We start from the raw sequence: 22,326 nt of genomic DNA on the forward strand, positions 1-22,326 counted from the left end.
ATTAGCTAAACCTGCCTCCTTGCTGAACTGCATTGCAGAAACCCCACCTCCTTATCTACCTGTGTATAATAACCTACCTCCCTGTTGCACTCAATACAGTGAACAGGGTGAGTTTCTGGGGTGCTGAAGTTTCTCCAGCAGAGATCCCAATCTAGCAGACCCCAGCTTTCCTGTGTTTCTGTTTGTCTGCCATTTCTTTATTTCTTCATCAGCCTAGTCAGGTCCAAGTCTCTGGAGCCATGCATGGCTATGGCAGATTGCCAACACCCTATCTGTTACAAATGGGATTGTTTTAGAAGACATATTTTATCCAAGCAAAATCCTGAGTATCTACTAGCGAAATGGTTCTCAACCTTCCTAACGCTGTGACTCTTTAATACAGTTCCTCATGTTGTGGTGACCCCTAATCATAAAACTATTTCATTGTTACTTCATAACTGTGATTCTGCTACTGTTATGAATTGCAATGTAAATACCTGATATGCAGGGTATCTGACATGTGACTTCCAAAGGGGTTGTGTCTCACTGTATTAGATGATGATAACATCACTGCATATCAACAGTGTTGCCTTGGTTGCCATAGTTACCCCAATAGCAAAAAGATGAGTGTTTCAAGAGGTTTATGGGAAACCCTAAGGACCTTTGGGTTGAATTCTGAGTTTTCTTGGACAATTACTTGATGTCTGTCCATCCCATCATTGTAATCTGTAAATAGAGCTCAACAGTGATTAAAGTCACAGGCTTCTTAGTAGCCCATACTGTCTGTTAGAGCCCAATTTTAGTGTTCAACAATGAGACCTTTACATATTTATACTCATGGATGTGAGTGTTCCTCGGTGTGTACCTACATATGGAGGACAGAAGGGTCAGCTTCAGTTGTCCTTCTTCAGGACCATCCACCTTGTTTTGTTTAAAACAGAGTGTGTCACTGGCCTGGAGGCACCCATTAGGCTAGGTTGGCTAGCATATAAACTCCATTGATTTTTTTTTTTTTTTTTTTTTTTTTTTGCCCCTGAGTAGTGGGATTATAGGCATGCATCACCATGCTTGTCTTAAAAAATTGCAGATTTAAAAGACTTGATTGATGATTTCCTAAAACATTAAACAGGCATCTTTTTAATATCCCAGCCATTCAATTCCTAGGAATTGACTTGAGAGAAGTCAAAACCTGTGTCCCCAAAAGATTTTTAGGAGACTTCTCATGACAGTTCCAAGTTGGAAGTGACCCAACCTTATTCTTCAGCAGGAAAAATGAAGACAAATAGTCACCTTGTATTCCCACAATGAAATCTTTCCTTCTCAGCAATTCAAAGAATGAGCCACAGAGGGACTGTGGAGCTGGCTGAGTGGGTAAGGGCGTTGCCTATGAAAGCCTGGCAACCCTGGTTCAATTGCCCTAATCCACATAAATATGAAAGGAGAGAAAGGAGTTCACAAACTCATGCATATGCCCCATATACACCCATTCAATACTAATAAAGTAAACAATGGTAAAAAAGAGCAAAGCTGGGTATGGTGGTACATCCCACTTAATCCTAGCTCAGGAAGCAGAACCATGTGGATTTATGTGTATCCAAGGCTAGCCTAGTCTGCAAAGTGAGACCCTGTTTTAAAAACAGAGTTGCCTGTTTCACACAGCAACAACATGGAAGAACCCCACAGACTCAACTTTAGCCAAGTATGGCTGGCCACAATCCACTTGAAATACTCTGATGCCATTTTCATGGGGTTCTGGCACAGAGTATCCAGGAGTGGCAGCCTAGATGGAAGGGTCTAGAGAAGCAGAAAGAATGATGAGCCAGGGGAGGCTCTTCTCAGGCAGATTACATTCAGTGTCACATTGGGAGGTGATTGTAGAGGTTTATGTAAATGTGGAAACCCTCCACTCAAGGCTGAGAATCACTATGGCTTTCTTATATTAAATTATACCTTCATAAAAATACATATAGAATGGCAAAATGACTATAATGGATTCAGACACATAAAAAGTATATTTAAAAAATCGATGCCATATTACCAGGGAAATAGAATGACCTCTTTGGTCAGCTTTAGAAGTAGCCACAGCACCAATGTTTTTCTAAAAATGTTTAAGTATAAAGAAGGAATGAGTATTTACCAAGCCCTTTTCTGGCTTCAGGTGTGTATTTCAGCTACCCAAACAACTGAAGAGGAAAGCTTTCTGATGAAGAGTTACAGCTTAGAAATGCAGAATGAATGTCGATTTCTTAAAACGAAAATAACCATTTCCCGGGCACTAATGAAATAATGGATGTAGGGGAAGATGCTGGCACTGCTGACACCATTAATTAGGTGAAAGGTTGATGAGGAATTTTATAATGCAGACAACACTTGAGTCCAGCGTTGAATCTTAACACCACTAACACAGGACAACGGCAACTGTGAGAGTTCTACCAATGTGTGGACAGGAAGAGCACAGCATTATCTACAGTTTGCTGGCAAGGAAGTGTTGGGGGATGGTTTGGGGCACTATGTACTCAGATGCTTATTTCTGTGCCCAGAGCTCTGGTTACAATCCAGATGCTAGCATTGTCAGGATTACTGAACCATCTCCAGTGTCAATGTTGTATAAAGAATGCTCCCCAGTTATCTCTGATTGGTTAATAACGAGCTGATTGGTCTATGGCTGGGCAGAGAAGGTATGACCTCCAATCCCAGAGAAAGGATCCCAAGGTATGAGAGGAAGGAAGAGAAGAGATAGCCATGAGGCAGAAGGTCCAGGAATCTTGATGAGCAGGTCACCAAGAGATTCAACATGACACATGTGGAACAGAACAAGCCAAGGTAAGACTCAAACCACATGTAACACAGCGTCTTTGCCTGGGAAGTAAATAGCTTAGAGGGTTAGCATAGATAAATATATACCTAGTCACAATGCTTAAAGCTTGTTAATGAACTTAACATGTCTTTGTGTGAACTATTGGGGAGCTATATTGGGAGCAGATAACGTCATCAGCCTTAAATTATAGACTACAATGATGGGAGGGAGAAAAGGAGAAAGAGGAATAAAGGAAAAGAAGTGAAGAAAGGAGGGAGTAAGGAAGAGGTGGAAAAATAGGAGGACAGAAGAGAGAAGAGTAAGAAAGAAAGGCAAGAGGTAGGGAAAAAGGGAGTGAGGGGTAAGAAGGAGAGAGGGAGGGAGAAAAAACAAGGGAAAGAAAGTAGGAAAAAAGGGTGAAAGGAGGAAAGAACTGTGGTGGTTTGAATGAGAATGGCCCCCATAGGCTCATATATTAGTCAGGAGTGGCACTACTTGAGAAGGATTAGGAGGTGTGGCCTTGTTGGAGGAAGCGTATTACTGGGGGTGGACTTTGAGGTTTCAAAAGTCCATTCCAGACCCAGTCTCTTTATCTTCCTGTAGCCTGTGGATCCAACTCCCAGCTACTTCTCCAGCACCATGTCTGCCTGTGTGCCACTGTTCTGCCTGCCATGATGATAATGAACTAAACCCCTGAAACTGTAAAGCCAGCCCGAACTAAACATTTCAGTTCAAGAGTCCCTGTGGCTGTAGTGTCCCTTCACAGCCACAGAACAAAGACTACTACAAGAACAAAGTGAAAAAGGGAGGGAGGGCTAGAAACAGGGATGCAGAAACGAAGCAGAGAGAACAAGAATGGCCAGAATCAGGTTTCTGCATCTAGGAGCTTGGGATGTGGCTAGGGTGGAGTTTTATGGTTGATTTCTAGCATAAAAAGATTGAGAAACAGAAACAAAAATAGCAAGCAAAAACCTTTCTATGTCTTCTTACCATTTACAGAGTAGAGATCAGAGTCACTCGTTATAGATGCCAAGAAGAATTGATTTACCAAATCCAGATTGTGTAAAACTTTATAAATGACTGCAACTTTAAAAATAGGAAAGATAAATGGAGCTGGAGAAATGATTCAGAGGTTATATAGAAGACTTAAGACTGATTCCTAACATCCATATTGGCAGCTCAGAGCCACTAGTAACTCTAGCTTCGATGGATCCAGTGCCCTCTTCTGGCCTCCACAGGCACCTGCACTCACATGAATGTAGGGTTAGGGTTAGGGTTAGGGTTAGGGTTAGGGTTAGGGTTAGGATTAGGGTTAGGGTTAGGGACTCTTTAACAGACACATGATTAAAAGAAATCTTTTAAAAGTGAACAGCATGTAATCATACAGGGGAGAGATCAAAAGATACTTAAGAGACATAAAAAAGTACAATGTGTGGGCAGGACTTACGTGAAGTCTAGATGAACAAACCAAGTGTTAAAACAGTGTGCTTTTTTGAGAAAAATCTGACAGCATTTTGAGAAATATTTTTGTGAAAATATGAATATTAAATTTTGTTAAGTGTCATATTACATCAAGTCTATTATGTTTTAAGAAAGTCTTCATATGTTAGCAGAGAGCCAAAAGTAGTTTTAGATTCATGTCTGAGAATTTGCTTTTAAAACACCAGGAAGTTACTAAAATAGAAAAAAAAAAACCAAACACATAGCAAAATATTATCATTCATTTAACTTGAATAATTCATGCGTTTGGATTCATCATATTGTTCTATTTTTGTGTGTGTCTGTGTGTTTCACATTTCCTTAAAACAGTCTTGAATTTAAAGAAAGGAAATGAACTCAAATATATATTGACTAAGTTCTTCCTTTCCAATTTATTTTGAAGGGGAAAAAGAAATTAAGAAATGAAGTAATCAAGATCCACTTATTCAGTCAGGATAGACAAAATACCCATATGGTATAGAATTCAGAGGCCAGTGTGATGGCTCAGCAGGTAAAGTGCTTGCTGCCAAGGCTGGTGACTTACTTTGATCTCTGGTACCCACGTAATGGAAGGAGAAAGCTAACTCCTGAGAGTTGTCTTCTGACCTACACACATATATCACAACTCATATGCCTTATACACACACACACACACACACACACACACACACATTAATAGGTACATAGATAAAATCTAAGCCTACAGAATTGTAGACACTCTACCCCAAGAGACTCCATTTTATTCTACAAATGATGCCTGTTCTTCCTTGTCTTTGGAAAGTTCTCTTGAGGCAGAGTTTTTCGGTGTGTGTGACCATGTGCATGTGCTTGTGTGTGTGTGTTTATTACAGGTACATACCAAGCATATATGCACACACAAAAACATACACACACAAGTGCAAACATATATGGTGGTTTAAATATGATGTCTTTGCTAAAGGTCCATGAGATTTAACGCTGGGTCCCCAGATGGTGGAGCTGTTTGAGAGGGCTCTTTAGGTTCATAAGTAAAAGAAAATGACACATAGACTTCCATTTTCTGGTAGTCTGAAAGTGATCGTGTCTCTGTATCCCCTTAGGGACAGCTGCAGAGCAAGGCTCAGTGATGTTCCTATATTGATTGTAGGGCTTCAGTGTATGATTATACCTTTTCTCTGGAAACTATCTAATACAGGGGAAAAGTAAAAAAACATCTGATTTCACATTATTTAAAAGTAATTTGTCTCTTCTCTACTTTTCTTAGGATTTGGACATGTGGGGTGGTGAGATGGTTCAGTAGGTAAAGGCTTGCCTCCAAGTCTAACAATCTGAGTTATATCTTTAGAATCTCACAGGGTAGAGGGAGAGAATCAACTCCTGTAAGTTGTCCTCTAACCTCTACACAGACACAGGCACAGGCACATGTGCACGCACACGCACACGCACACGCACACACACATAGAGAGAGAGAGAGAAGAGAGAGAGACAGTGAGAGAGAAAAACACACAGGCATACACACACATACACATATATACAAACATACATACACAGCACATACACATATCCAAGCACTCACACATGCATGAACACACATATACATCACAGACATAAAACATATATAATACATATGCACATGTATACACACACAGAAACATATAAAACACATATACACAGAGAGACATATACACATATATACACACACAGAGGAACACATACACATAGACACACACACATATACACAGAGAGACATACATATGCATACAAGTACACACATAACACAATATAAGAAAAGGATGTAGTCAAAAAACCAAAAGAAAAAAGATTTAGATGCTACCATATTCTTCACCAGTACTTTCTAATTAACACTGCCTAGAAAACCACAAGTTCCAGTCTCATTTCCATTCTCAGTACTGAGCAGTTTATGGTTTTGGTCATCTGGGACCTGGTCATTCCATCAGCTGTGTTGGTCACAGGCTGCTGCCTGCTTTGCATGGACACAATCACTCTGGAGTCACCTCAGCTATTTTAGCTTTTGGAACCAGAAAGACTTCCTGTTCTGACGCCCTTTACACACGGAAGATGGGATTAAGAGGGAACCGAATATCTCACAAGATGCTTAGAAAGATCTTAGAAGGACCTGTTTCCCAGTGGAGAAAAAAAAGATGCCAAGAAAAGGCAGTGTTTGCATACCAAACATTTCCATGAAGTGTAGACTGCATAGCAAGTCATACATCAAAATACCCAACTGACCTGGGGATTCTATGCCATCTCTTTTCTTCTGAAATTTTATTTATTTCTGAGGTGTGCACGTGCTATTGCTCACATGTGATGGTCAGAAGACAACTTGCAGGAGCTAGTTTTCTCCTTCTTTCATGTGGATTCTGGAGGTCTAACTCAGGTTGTCAGGCTAAGTGGGGTCTGCCTTTACTCACTGTGCTATGTTGCCAGCCCTTCAAGTCATTTTTATAGATACATTGTGTACATAAATGAATGCTTACAATGATCAAAAACTGTATTTATGTACATGAAGGAAGTTCTCCACTCTGTTCTCTCTTCTTTTTCTTTCTCTGCTTCTCTTTTCCTTTTCTTTTCTTCCCTCCCCCTCTCTCCCTCCTTCCTTCTTTTTTTCCTTCCTTTCCTTATTTATCCCTTTCTTCATTCCATTCTCTTTCCTCCCCTTTCTTTCCAAACATAAGCTTTCAGTATAGCCTAGGTTGTTTTTGGACTCCTAATCCTCTCAGCTCAGTTTCCGAGTGCCAAGATGACAAGCACACACCACCAGACCCAGTTGGATGGGAATCCATTTCTTAAGAATACATTCATTATTTAACTATTTTTTTATACAAGCTGTATAAACCAGGAATATAACCTATAAAACAAATAGCATTCAGAGATCTCTTTCACTTAAAACAAAACTCTGGTACATTAGCTACTTTTTGTTGCTGTGATGAAAATACATGCATGACACAAACCTGGTTCACAAGCTTGAGGGTTGGAGTTTAGATCCCCAGAAATCCATGTAAATATGAAGTGAACATGGAGGACTATTGTAGGGGTGGTTCTGATGCTAAGGTCCTGTTCTCCAATTGGTCCTTGATCTATCAATAAAGATGCTAGCAGCCAATGAGCTGGGCAGAATAGGTGGAACTTTTAGGTTTCCACACCCAAGCTAGCAGACACAGGGGAGAGAAAGGGATTTTCATCATGCCAACCAGCAATGTGAGATCTTGGGCAGAGTGGCCACAGGCCATTTCCCCAGATGGGAGATTAGACACACAAGCTGTGGGAGATTAGGAGTGTCCAACAGTTGAGCTATAAGCTATGTTAAAAATTAAGTGTGTGTGTGTGTGTGTGTGTGTGTGTGTGTGTGTGTCTATTTATCTGTAGATCCAAGGGATGATAGCATGTCCCTCTCCTAGAGCTTAAGTAGGGGTAGCAAAACTACACAAAGCAGACCATCTGTAATTCCAACCTTGGAAGGAGGAGGCAGAAGATCCACAGAGCAAGTCAGCTAACAATACTAGGCAGATTGATGAGCTCTAGGTTTGATTGAGAGACCTGCCTCTACAAATAAGATGGAAGAGTGAAGAATGATTCTGGACATGAACCTGGAGCCTCCGTGTACACACACATACAAAAAATTGCTACACACATGCATGAAAAATATACAAAAAAATCTCTGACATGTATATTTAAGATTTATTTGTTTACTTATGTAGAGTTATAATGTGTTCATTACACACAAAACCATGTTAATGATTGGCAGCAAACTTGGCTGGCACGCACTAAACTCTGGGTTCCATCCCTAGTGCCACAAACAAGCAAAACCCTCTTAATTTTCTAAGGCATTAGATCTTAAATTCATCTCTCCCCAGCAGCAACTACATAGATGTGGGTATGTTATGGTGGTGACGATACTGATCATTTCACACTGTACGTCAAGACGCCGCAAACTGAACACCTTTAAAATATGCAACTCTTATACATCAGTGATGGCCCAACAAAACCGTTCAACCTAGAAGTCAAAAGAAAAGGAGTAAAAGGAAAGAAAACCCCTGTGAGGATGGGCAGAGGACTGTCCTTCTAATGAGCTATAGCAACAAGCTCTGTTGTCACCAAGAACAGCCCTACAGAGCTTCTTGTCCCTGGGGATCCTTCCAGATGTACAGCTATACTCTGCACAGACAATACCTCAACCCTACCCACATGCTTTCTCCCCTGATGTAACCTCTTTCCGTTCATCCATTCTGTTGTCAGACTATACAGAGATGCTCACATTGTTCCTGTCTTCAAAGAAAAATAAAGAGGCACTGGGATAGGGCTCAACAGAAAGAGCACTTGTGCAAGCATGAAGACTCAAGTTCAATTCCCCATTACCCGTGTAGGAAGCTGTAACCCCAGCACTATATGGAATGAAGACAGGAGAATTCCTGAGACTTTCTAGCCTGGTCTAAGTGTAGGTTCAGTGAGGGACCCTGTCTCAAAGGAATAAGGTAGAGAGTTGTTCCAAGTTCATTTCTGTTGCTGAGACAAATACCTTGACAAAAACCAATATTGAGAAGGAAGGGTTTATTTCGTTTACAATTCTAGGTTCATTATTGGGGCGGGGGGAGTCAAGTCAGGAACTTAAGCAGCTGGTCACATCACATCCACAGTCAAGAGCAGAGAGAGGACAAATACTCCCTTCTTTCCTTGCTTGCCTTCAGCTCACTTATACTGTTCAGGATCCCTTGCCTAAGGAATAACACCTCCCAGAATGGACTGAGTTTTCTTTCATCAATCAACAATTGAGACAGTCCCCACAAACATGCCCACGGAGTCAACCTGATCTAGAAAATTCCTCATAGAGACTATTACCAGGTGATTTCAGATTTTATTCTAGATTTAACTGTGAAGTTGACAATTAAAATTATCCATGACACCATCAAAATACTTAAGATAGAAATTTTAATTTGAGATAGTAGTTTCTAAGAGAAATCAGATGTAAGGGAGCACCTGACCCTCCACTTAATGTCCACAGCAGGTTGTTAAGACATAAGATACACTGCTCAGTCTTTAGAGAAGAAAAGCCCAAGTCACCTCCGCTTAAGAAAGTGATGTTTATGGTGATGTCTCTGTTCAAATATCTTTACTGGGATGCCCTGGGATAAGAAAATCGCACTTAAAAACTATAAGAGCCTTTGAACACACCTCAAGGATGAGGCTCCCATCACAAATCAGGAGGAAGAGATGCCATGTTACCAACCTTGATTCCAAGTTCAATATTCTCTCCTCCATACACATCCATCCCAGGGTCCAGCAGACCAATTTCACCAAAGAATTTCCTGTTGACCACAAATGAGCAGCCAATCATGGCTGGTGTCCTATGGGAGAAAGAAAGAAGCAAGATCATCAATATATAGGCAAATATTTGTCTTTTTGACAAACAACACAGCTAGTGGTTGCCAACCTTCCTGATGCTGTGACCCCTCAATGCAGTTCCTTATGTTGTGATGACCCACAAACCATAAAATTATTTTTGTTGCTACTTCCTAACTGTAGTTTTGCTATGGTTATGAATCATAAGGTAAATACCTGATATTTCTGATGACCTTAGATAACCCTTGTGAAAGGGTTGTTTTAACCTTCAAAGAGGTCTCGTAATCCACAGGTTAAGAACCACTTCCATAAGGTGTGCAGGGATTTCTGTCCTAGTCTTCTTTGAGTCTTCAATGTCCCCATTCTGCATCTCTTCATAAGGCTGCCTTTAGCTGCAGAACAGGGAACTCAAGCATCTAGGAATATCCCAGATCCCTGGCAAACTGGGTGAACAATATGATGTCTGCTACATGAAGAGTGGTTCTCACTGCACTCTGGGAACAGCAGACTGATTGTATAGAGATCAAGAGGCTGTCTCAATTAATTTCAGCAGGTATAATCTGCTCTACCCAAGGAAGCAGAAAGGATTGACCAATCTTGAAGCATGAGTGGCATATCAGAGAACAGGTGATGGTTAACCTTCAATGTTAACCTGACTGGGTTTGGACTCACTTAGGAGACACACCTATGGGTGTGCTTCTGAGGATGTTTCTGAATAGGTTTAACTGAGGGAGAAAGGACCCGTCCTCCACAAGTGGAGGGTGCCACTACCCCATGTTTGGGACCAATAAAAAGAGAGAGCAAGCTGAGTACCAGCAGTCATCTCTATCCTGATTGGATACAGCGTGACCAGGAGCCTCACGCTCCTATGGGCATGATGGATTGCATACTTCACAGCCTTCCTTTTTAAAGTTGCTTTTGTCTGATATTTGGTCACAGAACTGGAAAAAATAACTAGCATAGAGTCTCTAATCTAAAAAATCCAAAAGATTCACATTCTGTCTAGAGACACAATGAATCAGGAATCTGGTGATTAAAGGAAGAACTAGAGAGTAAAATCCTGGTGTCCATGAGTATCTGAGACATCTCCCCTGTAAAACAGTTATATATTCTGGGAGCCTCCTCACCAGGACAAGACTAAGACAGCTATCTAGACAAGTGTGAGTCCTGGCTACACAGGAAAGCCACAGGTAGGAGACCAGACACCAGGAAGCCTGGCCTCTCTGTTTGCATCCTGGGTAGTTCATCAGAGCTCAGAGACAAGAGATGGGAAGCTGCTCCTGATGGAGAACCAAGAGTCATGAGATCACTGTTGGCATCTTGGGAAAAGGTGGTGGTTGAAATCTGCCATAGTGTCAAGGAGTCTGACAGAGACTGTGGAAAGGAGAGGATGATAGAAATCCTAAAATGAGACCCCAGGATACAGGATTGCTTTGAAGCAAATGCAGACACAGGGCTCTGGGGGTACCCCACAATGCCAGGAACAGGTGGGATTCTTAGCAGAACCTTGTGACTAACTGGTAAGTGATGTGGAGATTTAGTAGTTAAAAGATACACAGTCAACATAGTGGTATATACACCTACAATCCTTGTAGGAGGGAGGTTGGGGCAAAAGGCTAGCCTGGGCTACAGAGTCAGTTCAAGGCAGCCTTCACTATGTCTCAAGTTCAAGGCCAGCTTGAGCTACATTACAAGTTTTAGGTCAACCTGGGCCACATAGTGAGTTCAATACTAGCATGCTGAACTCAAGGCCAGCCTAGGGCATAGCATATGTATAAGACCTCTCTGGGTTACTAGATGAGTTTAGCCTCAGCTACCCAGTTAAGTTCAAATCTAGCATGGGCTACTTTAAGGAGTTGAGGCTGGTCCAGTATTGCTGGTAAGTTCCGGGATGCTTGGCTACTTTGAGACCGTTTGACTGGCCTTAAAAATGATCAGCTATCCTTTGCCTGGGAGAAACATTTCCTTGGCAAGAAGCTGCTTCTTGAAACAATGGGACCCGCTGTGCCTGGTGGCAGGTGAGCTAGCCCCATCCTCACCATTGTTGAACTGAGAACAAAAGTGTAGCCTCACTTCCACTGTAGGCACCCATGCCACCTGTCCAGCCATGTGAGCTGTGGTTGATAACACTCTGGGGATGACGAGATTCTTGAATGTGTGCTTACAGCCTCGTTTTTTTTCCAAATTCGACTGCAATTACTACTATTATCACAAACATTCCAACTGAAAATCATTCAGAAATGATCATCGTGTTAAGGGAATCTGCCAATGCCCTAATAGCTCCATTATAGAGGAGAGGGACAGAAATTAAAAACAATCACTTTATTGTTGCTATTTCACAAAATATGTGCACTGCACATGACCATGCCAGCTGAGAGGGGGAGGGGGAGGGGGAGAAAGAGAAGGGAAGGAAGACAGACTCAGCCCAAGAGTGGGTGGTAGCCATGAGAAGTCCCATTCAGAGGTACAAAGTGTTCTGGGTTTCTCCGCTGGCCCTTTTTATATGTTTGGCCACATCTTCTGTGGTTTGGATTGAAAGAAGCCACATAGGCTATTTGGGAGGACCTTTGGGGGTAAAGGAAGTAGGTTACTAAAGGGGTAGGATTCTGATGCTCATACTCCTGACCCTGCTTCCAGCCTCTGATTCTTGGTCCCCTATAATGTAGGGAGTCTCTATCACAAACATCCCTCATGATCCACCATGTTTTTCCAGCTATGTTGGAAGGAAAGAAACCTTTTAAGACATAGGTAAAATGATTATCTTTAATCCAAACGGATAATACTGATTATTGACTTGAAGGGATTTGGACTCTCTTAGAAACCAAACCTCTGGACAGGTCCATGAGAGAATTTCTAGATTAGCTTCTTTGAGGTGGGAAGACCTAGCCTGAATCTAGATGCCACCATCTCATAAGCTGGGGTCCTGGACTAAATATGAATGCAGTGTTACTAGTTCCAGTTTCTGCCGCACTAACTTCCATACCATGATAGACTGTATCCACTCAAACTATGAGACAAAAATAAAACCTTCCTTTCCTTTAGTTGCTTTTGTTTGGTATTTTGTCCCAGCAGTTAGATGAGCAAGTTGTACACACCTATAGTAGTACATCCTGGAAGAGACTTCTTGGTAGAGCACCTGCCTAGAATCACTAGTGAGGGGCTGGGGGCATGGCTCAGTTGTAGAACCCCTGCCTAGAATCCCCCAGTGAGGGGCTGGGGGTGTGGCTCAGTGGTAGAACATTTGCCTAGAATCCCCCAGTGAGGGGCTGGGGGCGTGGTTCAGTGGTAGAGCACATGCCTAGACTCCCCCAGTGAGGGTCTGGAGGCGTGGCTCAGTGGTAGAGCACCTGCCTAGAATCCCCCAGTGAGGGTCTGGAGGCGTGGCTCAGTGGTAGAGCACCTGCCTAGAATACCAAAGTGCGGAGGCTAGGGGCGTGGCTCAGTAATAGCACACCTATTTAAGCATATGCAAGGCCCTGGTTTTGATCTACAGCACCACAAAGCCAATCAACAGCATTCTCGCAGATGTCTTAGCATGAGCTTCAGAGTCTCTTTCTCTCAGAGAATGGTAAGCCCCAGTTCTTTCAGTAGCTACTGCTGCCAGACCTCTGCTCATAGATTTTACACCCCTAGACTCAACCAGCCATCACCTGAAAATACTCGCAAACAAAACTGCACCTGTGTTAAACATGTCCGGATTTGTCTTCTCCTTCTCACTCCCTAACAGTATAACACAAACTTGCGTGCTGACACTGTGCTGAGGTTTTCAGTGTTGCGGTGATTAATGGCCTGGGAATGATGTAGGTTTTATGGGAACACTACCTTGTCTACATAAGAGACTTGAGCATATTGGATTTGGGTAACTATGGTGGGGTCCTAGGACCAACCCTCCATCCACAGAGCTTAGCGACAACTCTGTCAGCCTCTTTAGCAGCAGGCATCTTGGTTGATAACACCCTGCAAATTACAGTGCACTTAGTGATGATGCTCTGTGGACTCTTTCATGTGCTTCCCCATGAACAGAGGGAGGTCCATGAGGGGATGCTGCCCTTCAGTTCCAGGACTTGCATACTGAGAACAGGAGTGGGGTGATGAGGAAAACTGTCTGCATTGAGTGACTCAGTCCAGCCAAGCACTTTACTGGCAATCTTTTGGAGATTCATAATCCTCAAAGTGGTACTACTTTAGAGACACCATTAAGCCCATTTCCTGTCAGAGGGAACAGACACTCAGAGACTGTGTTGAGCTAGCTCTCCATTGCTATCACAAAACACCCGAGCTAGTTTATTTATAAAGAAAAAAAAAAGGTTTATTTTGGTTTGAAACACTCCAATACGTGATCAGGTAGTTCTGTTGTTGCATCATTGTCGTTGTCGTCATCATCAATCATTGTCAGAGGACAACTTTTTGTTTTTTTGGTTTTTTTTGTTGTTGTTGTTTTTGTTTGTTTTTTTTTTTTTAGTTTTTCGAGACAGGGTTTCTCTGTGTAGCCCTGGCTGTCCTGGAACTCACTCTGTAGACCAGGCTGGCCTCGAACTCAGAAATCCGCCTGCCTCTGCCTCCCAAGTGCTGGGATTAAAGGCGTGCGCCACCAGAGGACAACTTTCAAGAGTCAGTTTTTTCCTTCCACCATGTGAGTCCCTAAGATTAAACGAGGTTGTTGGTCTTGCTGTCTAGCGCTTTTCTCTGCTGAGCTGCCTGGCCAGCCAGCCTGATTGCATGGCCTTTAAGCTTCCGCAGGGCGTGCGAGATAACAAGGGCAGACAGGGTACACAACACAGAGGAAAACTGCCTAGTGGTCAGAGGGCAGAAGGAGACTGAAAGGAAGAAACTCCTGCCCCCAGCAGCAGCTCCATTCCATGCCCCGCCCCGCCCCGCCCCGCCCCGCCCCGCCCCGCCCACATGCGCTCATGCACACAGGTATACACATGCATGGGGAGGTCAGAGGATTGTTGTCATTCTTCAGGTGTTATCCATCTTCACTGGGAGACAGGGCCTCTCACTGACTTGGAACTGGACAAGTAGGCTAGCTTGACTTGCCAGCAAGGCCCAGAGATCCACTTGAATTGGCCTCCCAAAGGTGCACTCCCATGCCTGGCACTTAAAAAATATTTTTAAACACTTTTCATACATATTTTACAAGCGTTTTGTTTACATGTAATGTCTGTGTACCACGTGTGTACCTGGTGGATGCAGAGAAGGGAGTCAGATTCTCTCGAACTGTAGTTACAGATGGTTGTTAGCTACCATGTGGGTGCTGGGAATTGAACCCCTGTTTTCTGTAACAGCAGTAGGTACTCTTAGCTGATGACAGCTCTCCAGCCCCAGGGTAAGGCATTTTTATGTTTGTCCTCAGGCTGATTCATATCCTTATTCTTAAAGGGTGAGTATTTTACCAAGTCAGACATCTTCCCATAGCCTGTTGATCTTTTTTTTTTTTTAAATATATTTTATTCATTTTTTTTATATATATACAATTACTTTGACCATGGGTATACTACATGTGTGCCTGGTGCCTATGGAAGTCAGAAGAGAGCACTGAATCCCACGAAACTGGAATTATAGCTGGTTCCAACCTGCCTTATGGGTGTTGAGAACTGAATTGAACTGAAGGTCTTCTGCAAGAACAGCAAGTGCTCTCAAACACTGAGCCATTTCTCTAGCCCCTCACCCTTGTTTTTTTTTTTTTTTTTTTTTTTTTTTTTTTTTTTTTTTTTTTTTTTTTTTGAGACAGGGCCTCTCCCTAGCTTGGAGCTCACCAAGAAGAGCTTGACCAGGGAGTCCAAGGGATCTTCCCATCTCTACCTTCCCAGCCCTGGGCCTACAAGTACATGCTACCATACCTGACACTTTACATGGGTTATGGGAATTGAACTTGGGTCCTTAAGCTTGTATGGGAAATACTCTACTGACTATTCTGGTTGTTCTAAATGTCAACTTCCATGACTGCTGAGCCATCTCTCCAGTCCCCAGAGTCCACTTCTTAAATGTCCCACTACCTCCCATCACCATTTCCCTGGGGAGCTGGGTCTCAGGGACCATTTCAGGCCCAAACTGCAGTAGGGGTAATAAGAGTTGACCAAGCATGGTTCGGTTTGTAGAGGCAGCGAGAATCCAGGAACTACCCAGTGGCGACAGATTCAGGCCCACTCCTCAGTATCTTATCGCTCCCCAACCAGATATGCTAATACCAACAGCAGCTAAGCACTGCTTGGTCCAGTGTGTGGACCAAGAGGTCCCATTCTAAAGCTTCCTTGGGAACCTGTGGCTGCTAAACACTAAACATATAATTTGGGGAAAGGAGTTGGCAGGCTTGGAGAGTCGTAGCTTGCACAGGGGAGTTGCTTAATACCTGGAGTTCCTTTTGTTCGTGCTACACAGATAAATTCCAAAAGGGATAGGGCCCCTGCCTTTAAAAAAAAAAAAAAAAAACACACTCCGTATCCCAAACACACATATCACAGAGATCGGACCCAAAGGCCAGAGCTTCGTAGTTCAAAGGAGGGAGCGTCTTTCTGTGTTTGTTGCTGGGGAGATAATTCACCCTGAAACAACTTCCTTCCAACCAACCAGGGAAAGTGGGCTTCCTGGGTATTAAGAGGCTTTGTTTGTGGGGGAGATAAAGGAAAGGCTCATCTCCTCTCTCTTCCTGTGTGATTGTTCACAGATTAAAAAAAAAAAAAAAGCTGCCTGTGGGGATTGAAGTCGTCAGTTTCCGAATGCGTGTTTCCTTGGCTGACTGATTTTCTGCTCAGGCTTGTTCCAAGGAAACAAAGACCATCTCCGATTTCTCCGGTGAGATGGTGAGATGTCTCCTATGAGCCATTTTGTCAGCATAACACATTTGTTCTTTGCTAATCACATTTGATTTACTCTTTGAGGAAGCAATTTGCAGATAGGTCTTTGAAGAGTACTTCTGCAAAAGCAGGGTGATCTGTTAAGCCATTATCAGCCAGCAACACTTCACAGAGCTCTCTGTGCAGTTGCCTGCAGAATCCAGCAAAGGGCATCATATCCCATGGAGATGGGGTTACAGGTGCCTGTGAGCATCTGTGGATGCTGGGAACTGAGCTTGGATCCTCTGGCAGAACAGTTTTAACCCCAGCACCATCTCTCCAGCCTGGGACATATTTTTTTTTTCAAGTGTGAATTTAGTTAACTTGTGAGATGAGACATGGATGGATAAATGTTTCGGAAAAAACAATCACAGAAAGATGTGTGATAGGTATCAGTAAACCATGTTGTCTGTTTTTGTCTAGCCAGAGAGCTATGAGGGGTGTGAGGGAGTTGGGAGCGTACACATATATATGTAGAACAGAGGTAGATGTTGATTGTCCATCACTCACTACCTTACTTTGGCACAGAGTCTCTTACTGAATGTGGAGCTTGCCAAGTCCGCCAGGCTGACTGGCCAGTGAGCTTTAGTGACCCACTTATCTTTGCCTGGTGTCATCATCATGCCACCAGACCTGGCTTTTTTATGTAGGTTATGATAATGTGCAGGTTACTGACTGACTGATTGATTGATTGATTGATTGATTGATTGATTGATTGATTTTGGACAACTTAACACAGGCTAGAAGGCATCCAGAAAGACGTAACCTCAACTGAGATAATGCTTCTCTACCAGACTGACCTGTGGGTAAGTCTGTGGGACATTCTTGATTCATGATTGACTTGGGAGAGCCCAGCACACTGTAGGCAGTGCCGCCCCTAGGCAGGTGGTCCTGGGTTGCATAAGAAAGCAAGCTGAGGGGCTGGAAAGATGGCTTAGCAGCTGAGATCATATGTTGCTCTTGCAAAGGACCCAGGCCTGGTTTCCAGTATCCACATGATAGTTCACAGCCAACCATGCCTCTAGTTCCGGGGAACCCTACAATGCCCTCTTATGACCTCTGTGAGCAACAGGTATGCATGTCATATAATACATACATGCAGGCAAAACAATCATTCATATAAAATAAAATAACTATATCTTAGAGAAAAGAAGAAGAGGGGAAGGAGGAGGAAAGGGAGGAGAAGGAGAAGCAAGAGGAGGAAGAGGAGGAGGAAGAGGAAGAAAAGGAGGAAGAAGAGGAGGAGGAAGAAGAGGAAGAGGAGGAGGAAGAAGAGGAAGAAGAGGAGGAAGAAGAAGAGGAGGAGGAGGAGGAGGAGGAGGAAGAAGAAGAAGAAGAAGAAGAAGAAGAAGAAGAAGAAGAAGAAGAAGAAGAAGAAGAAGAAGAGAGGAAGAAGAAATCTGAGCAAATCATGGGGAGCAAGCCAGTGAGCAGTGTTTCCTCATGGATTCTTCTGCAGTTGCTTTGAGTTCCTGTCTTGTTTTCCTCCTGAGAGTTGTAAACTGAAACCAAGCCTGTCCTTTCCATTTTGCTTCTGGCCATGGTGCATATCACCATAATAGAAAGCAGACTAGGCATGGTTTGAACTTAGGCCCCCATGCTTGTGTGGCAAGCCCTTTACCACTGGAGACATCTACCCATTCCTGGGCTGATTCTTTTTATAGACAAATATTCATCACTGATGTCTTGATGGGAACAAAAAAATTGAACTTTAATAGGGGAAAAATATCTCTTGTAGTCATCAGTCTTACTCTAATTGAATTCTAATACATGACAAAAATAAAGGAGGACATTTTTATTGTGACTCAGAGTTTTAGGGGAGTCACTTCATAGCTACTTGGCCCCATATGCTTAGGATGAATAGCACAATGGTGGGGGTGTATGAGAGATAACAACATTCACATCATGATGAACAAGAAGCAGAGAGAGTAAAAACAAAGGGTCTCGAGGCAACATACAACCTCTTAGGACATGCCTCCTCATGTTAGGCCCCAACTCCCTATAGTTTCTAGAACCTTCCAAACTAGAACCACCAGCAGTGGTTTGTGCATCCAATACCTGAGCCTGTGAGAAGGATATTTTATTTTCAAACCTTAATAGGCCCTACAACAGGAACCAACTCTTCTCATTAGAAGTGTCTATGAGGGGGGATGAGATAGGGGGTTCCTGGGTGGGGGGGGGGAATGGGGTAAGGGGATAAAATCTGAAATGTAAATTTAATATCCAATAAAAGAAAATCATGTAGACCCAAGTTTCATTCCCAGAACCTATATTTAAAAAGCCAGCCATGATGGCATATGCTTTTAAACCCAGCACATGGGCAGGGCACAAAAAGTCTCCTGGGCTTGCTGGCCAAGTTTTAACCTAATCTACTTGGTAAGTTTCAGGTCAGTGAAAGACCTTGTTTCAAAAATTAGGTGGATAATTTGAGAAGAACGACAACCCTGTCCTCCACATCAAAAAAAAAAAAAAAAAAAAAAAAAGTGTCTATGAAAAGTACATCACTCTCCCTGCCACCCCTTTCTTTGTGCTTGCTGCAGGGTCGTGTGACCAGGATATTCAATCTGACCACTGGCCTATAGCAATGGAGCCACCAACTTGTTAAAACTGGGAGCCCAAACAAACCTTTCCTCTTCTAAGTTGGTTGGCTTGGATGTTTTCATCACAGTGACAAGAAGCAACTAACCCAGCCACAAGTTCAGCTTCAAGCTTACTATAAGTAGAGTCACTGAGGTCCCCTGAAAGCATCTAAAAGATGTTTTTGAAAGAAGTACAGGTGGGACTCAGGAGACGGCTCAGACAGTGAAATGTTTGCCTTGCAAACACAGGAACTCAAGTTTGATTTCCAGAACCTGGGTCAAAAAAAAGAAAACAAAAATCAAAAAATAAAAGAAAAAAACCAGCTGGGTCTGGTGGCACATGCCCAACATTCCAGCATCAAGAAGGAAAAAAAAAAAAAGCAACAACAACAACAACAAAAAAAAATCAGGTAGATCCCTGGGGCTTGGTGTCCACCCTGCCTGGTTTCAAATTGGTAGTTCGAAGCTATGGGAGACCCTGTCTCAAAAAAAAAATATATATATGGGTAGCATCTGAGGAATGACAACTGAAGCTTACCTCTGCCTTCCACACACATTTAGACCCAGCACCTCCTCCCAGATACTGCACGCATTCGCAAACACACACACACACACACACACACACACACACACACACACACACACACACACACACACAGAGAGAGAGAGAGAGAGAGAGAGAGAGAGAGAGAGAGAGAGAGAGAAAGAGAGAGTGAGTTGCAATTATTTAACCTCAAAGTCCCTCTTGGTGAAGTCTTCAGCAAATACCATGAACTTTACCAACCTTTAGATAGTTCTCAGCATCCGCTTACTGTGCTCCCAAGGATAACAAGATGAGAACAATCGTATTCAGAATCTGAATAGGGTCCATGTTAGGCCCTGGCTCAGATGGCCTTGCTCATCTTCTTTAAGAAAGTGTCTTTGAGTAGAATGTTACAACAATTATTTTGAAAGCTGTGTGTGGGCTTTTCTCTCCTGCATTTGCCTTGCCATCTGGAGGCGGCCACAACCTTGAGAAGGGGGAGACGTCAGAGCTGGGATGGAAGGAATTGAAGGAGATTGTCTGTTGTGACTACAAAGCCAACACTTGAGTCTAATTTTTAAAAACAGCGATCTCAATAGGGTTTCAAGTGCATGAGCCAGGCGCAAGAGAGAGAGAAACAGTTTCTAAATCTCCCCCAAATCCTCTTTAAAGATCAAAGATGACTACCTACCGAGTGAAGGCACAGGAAGGGGCTATGACCCTACAGTGGGTGTCAATGCTGGCTTAACTTAGGATAACATGGGAAGCTTGGGTAATGGCTATTGTTTGAATGTGTGTATATTTGTGTATGCAGGTACATACATGTACACAGCTGCACATACATGTGTGTGTGCATGTATTGTATGTGCATGTTTATGGAGGATAGAGAACATTATGAGTCACTCCTTAGAAGTACTGTCTGCCTCTTTTGAGGCAAATACTTCAGGAAGGAGTAACCAGACATGCGCGGCATGAGGTCAACTAGCAGAAGCCAGGAAGATCCTGGACAGAGGACCTGCTGTCAAGACACAGCTCCATGGGTGTGAGGCAGTAGGGGCTCCCCTTGCTTATCTATGTGTGAGGCAGTAGGGGCTCCCCTTGCTTTTCTGTAATCATTACTGAAGATGGGAGGGAAGAGAGTGAGGAGCTTTGAAGCAGAACAGTGCTTACGGAGAACAGCATGTTTAAATCCTCATTCAACAGAGCAATTTCTCCTGAAAGGATCATACTTCCAATTGGAAGAAATGGGGGCTACCATGAAACAATGTCATGAGTTTTCTTCTCCATCATGAGGGAAAATTAGGACTTGAGAGCAAGCCAAATTCAGATCTGGAAAAATAGAGTTACTGCTGTTTTTAATATATATATCGAGATTGAAACTGAAATTGTGCTGTGGGCTTCAGAGAAAGAATGATGGATTATTGCACTCACAGAAAGCAAGGGGACAAGGGCACAGGAGTCACTAGAGAGCAGATGTACCTTAAGGGACAGAAGACCTGCTTGCTTAGTATGCTCAAAGCCCTGAGTTTATTACTAGGGTAAAAGGGAGGGAAGGAGAGAGGGAGGGAGGGAGGGAGTTAGGGAAAGAGGGAAGAAGAGAAGGAAGGAAAGAGATGAGAGGAAGAGAAAGAGAGAGGGGAAGTGAATAAAAGAAAAATAAAATAAAGTTTTGGGGGTTCCAACCAAAAGGTTAAGAATATGATGTCAGGAACAAATTTCCATGCTTCACCTATCAAATGCTTCTAGAAATCTATTTGAAAAATGTCTTAATCAGGGCTGGAGAGGTAGCTCATCAGTTAAGAGCACTGGCTGACTTTCCCAAGGTCCTGAGTTCAACACCCAAAACCCAAATGGCGACCCACAACTGTCTATATATGTAGTCTCGAGGAATCCAGTGTCTTCTGGTGTGAACATATACAAGCAGACAAAATATTCATATACATAAAATATATAAATAAATGAATCTTTTTCAAAAAGAAAAGTGTCTTAATTAATGACTTTTTCTACCATAAAAAAAAAAAAAGCTCATGAACTAAGACCACATTGAAACATAGAGTATGGGGGTAATATAAGTCTGTATTTCTGGACTGTGGCATCTTATATTGGACTCCAGCATAAATTCCCTCTTCCTCTCAGAGGTAAGAGCTGTTTGCACACTGATAGTCAATAGGAACTTTGATCTCCTCTGCTCTTCTCTCAACTAAATCAATTCCCCCCAAATCCTTAAGAAGCCATTGTATGCTTCTTTATTTGAGAAACAGGGAAAACAATAATGCCACCTACCATTGTATATGGCTCGTAACCTACTGTTTAGGAAAAAAACTAGAAAATGGGTAATCAACTCCATTATGTGAGATAGTACTTACTGTGTTTCATCATTATTGTTAGAAAATTGCTTCACTACCAATGAAAACACAATGTCTGTGCTTCCTCCCTCCTCTCTGGCTTTCTCTTCTGTTCCTGGCTAAAGCCATAAGTCTAACACTAAGTTTGGGACAGAATTTAAGCAAAAGCTAAAAGGGAAAAAAAATCAATGAAACTCTCAGAGACCATGGATGCAGTTCAATGGTAGAGTTTCTGCCAGGTACACACATGGCTCTGGGTTCAAGCCTTGGTACTGCAAAAATGTAGATACAATAACATGACACGAGTTCTCAGCTTTTCTGCTGTTTAAATATAGGTGAGTCCTGGGTTGGTGAGATGGCTCCTGGGGTAAAGTGTTTACTAAGCAAGCCTAGTGACCCGAGTTCGATCCCCAGACACCACCTAAAGACTGAAAGAGAGATCAAATCTATA

General features: G+C 42.8%; 1 protein-coding gene across 2 annotated transcripts in view; it reads right to left on the reverse strand.

Moving 5' to 3' along the window:
• Positions 1–22,326, reverse strand: part of Galnt17 (polypeptide N-acetylgalactosaminyltransferase 17) — a 428,653-nt gene that overhangs the window by 82,689 nt on the left and 323,638 nt on the right. For both annotated transcript variants that reach the window (XM_076923061.1, XM_076923062.1), the window contains exon 6: positions 9,480–9,597. In XM_076923061.1, coding sequence (XP_076779176.1) covers positions 9,480–9,597 — 118 coding nt within the window. The remainder of the gene's footprint in view (positions 1–9,479; positions 9,598–22,326) is intronic.

This window comes from Arvicanthis niloticus, chromosome 24 (assembly GCF_011762505.2).
Source record: "Arvicanthis niloticus isolate mArvNil1 chromosome 24, mArvNil1.pat.X, whole genome shotgun sequence".
Classification (NCBI taxonomy): domain Eukaryota; kingdom Metazoa; phylum Chordata; class Mammalia; order Rodentia; family Muridae; genus Arvicanthis; species Arvicanthis niloticus.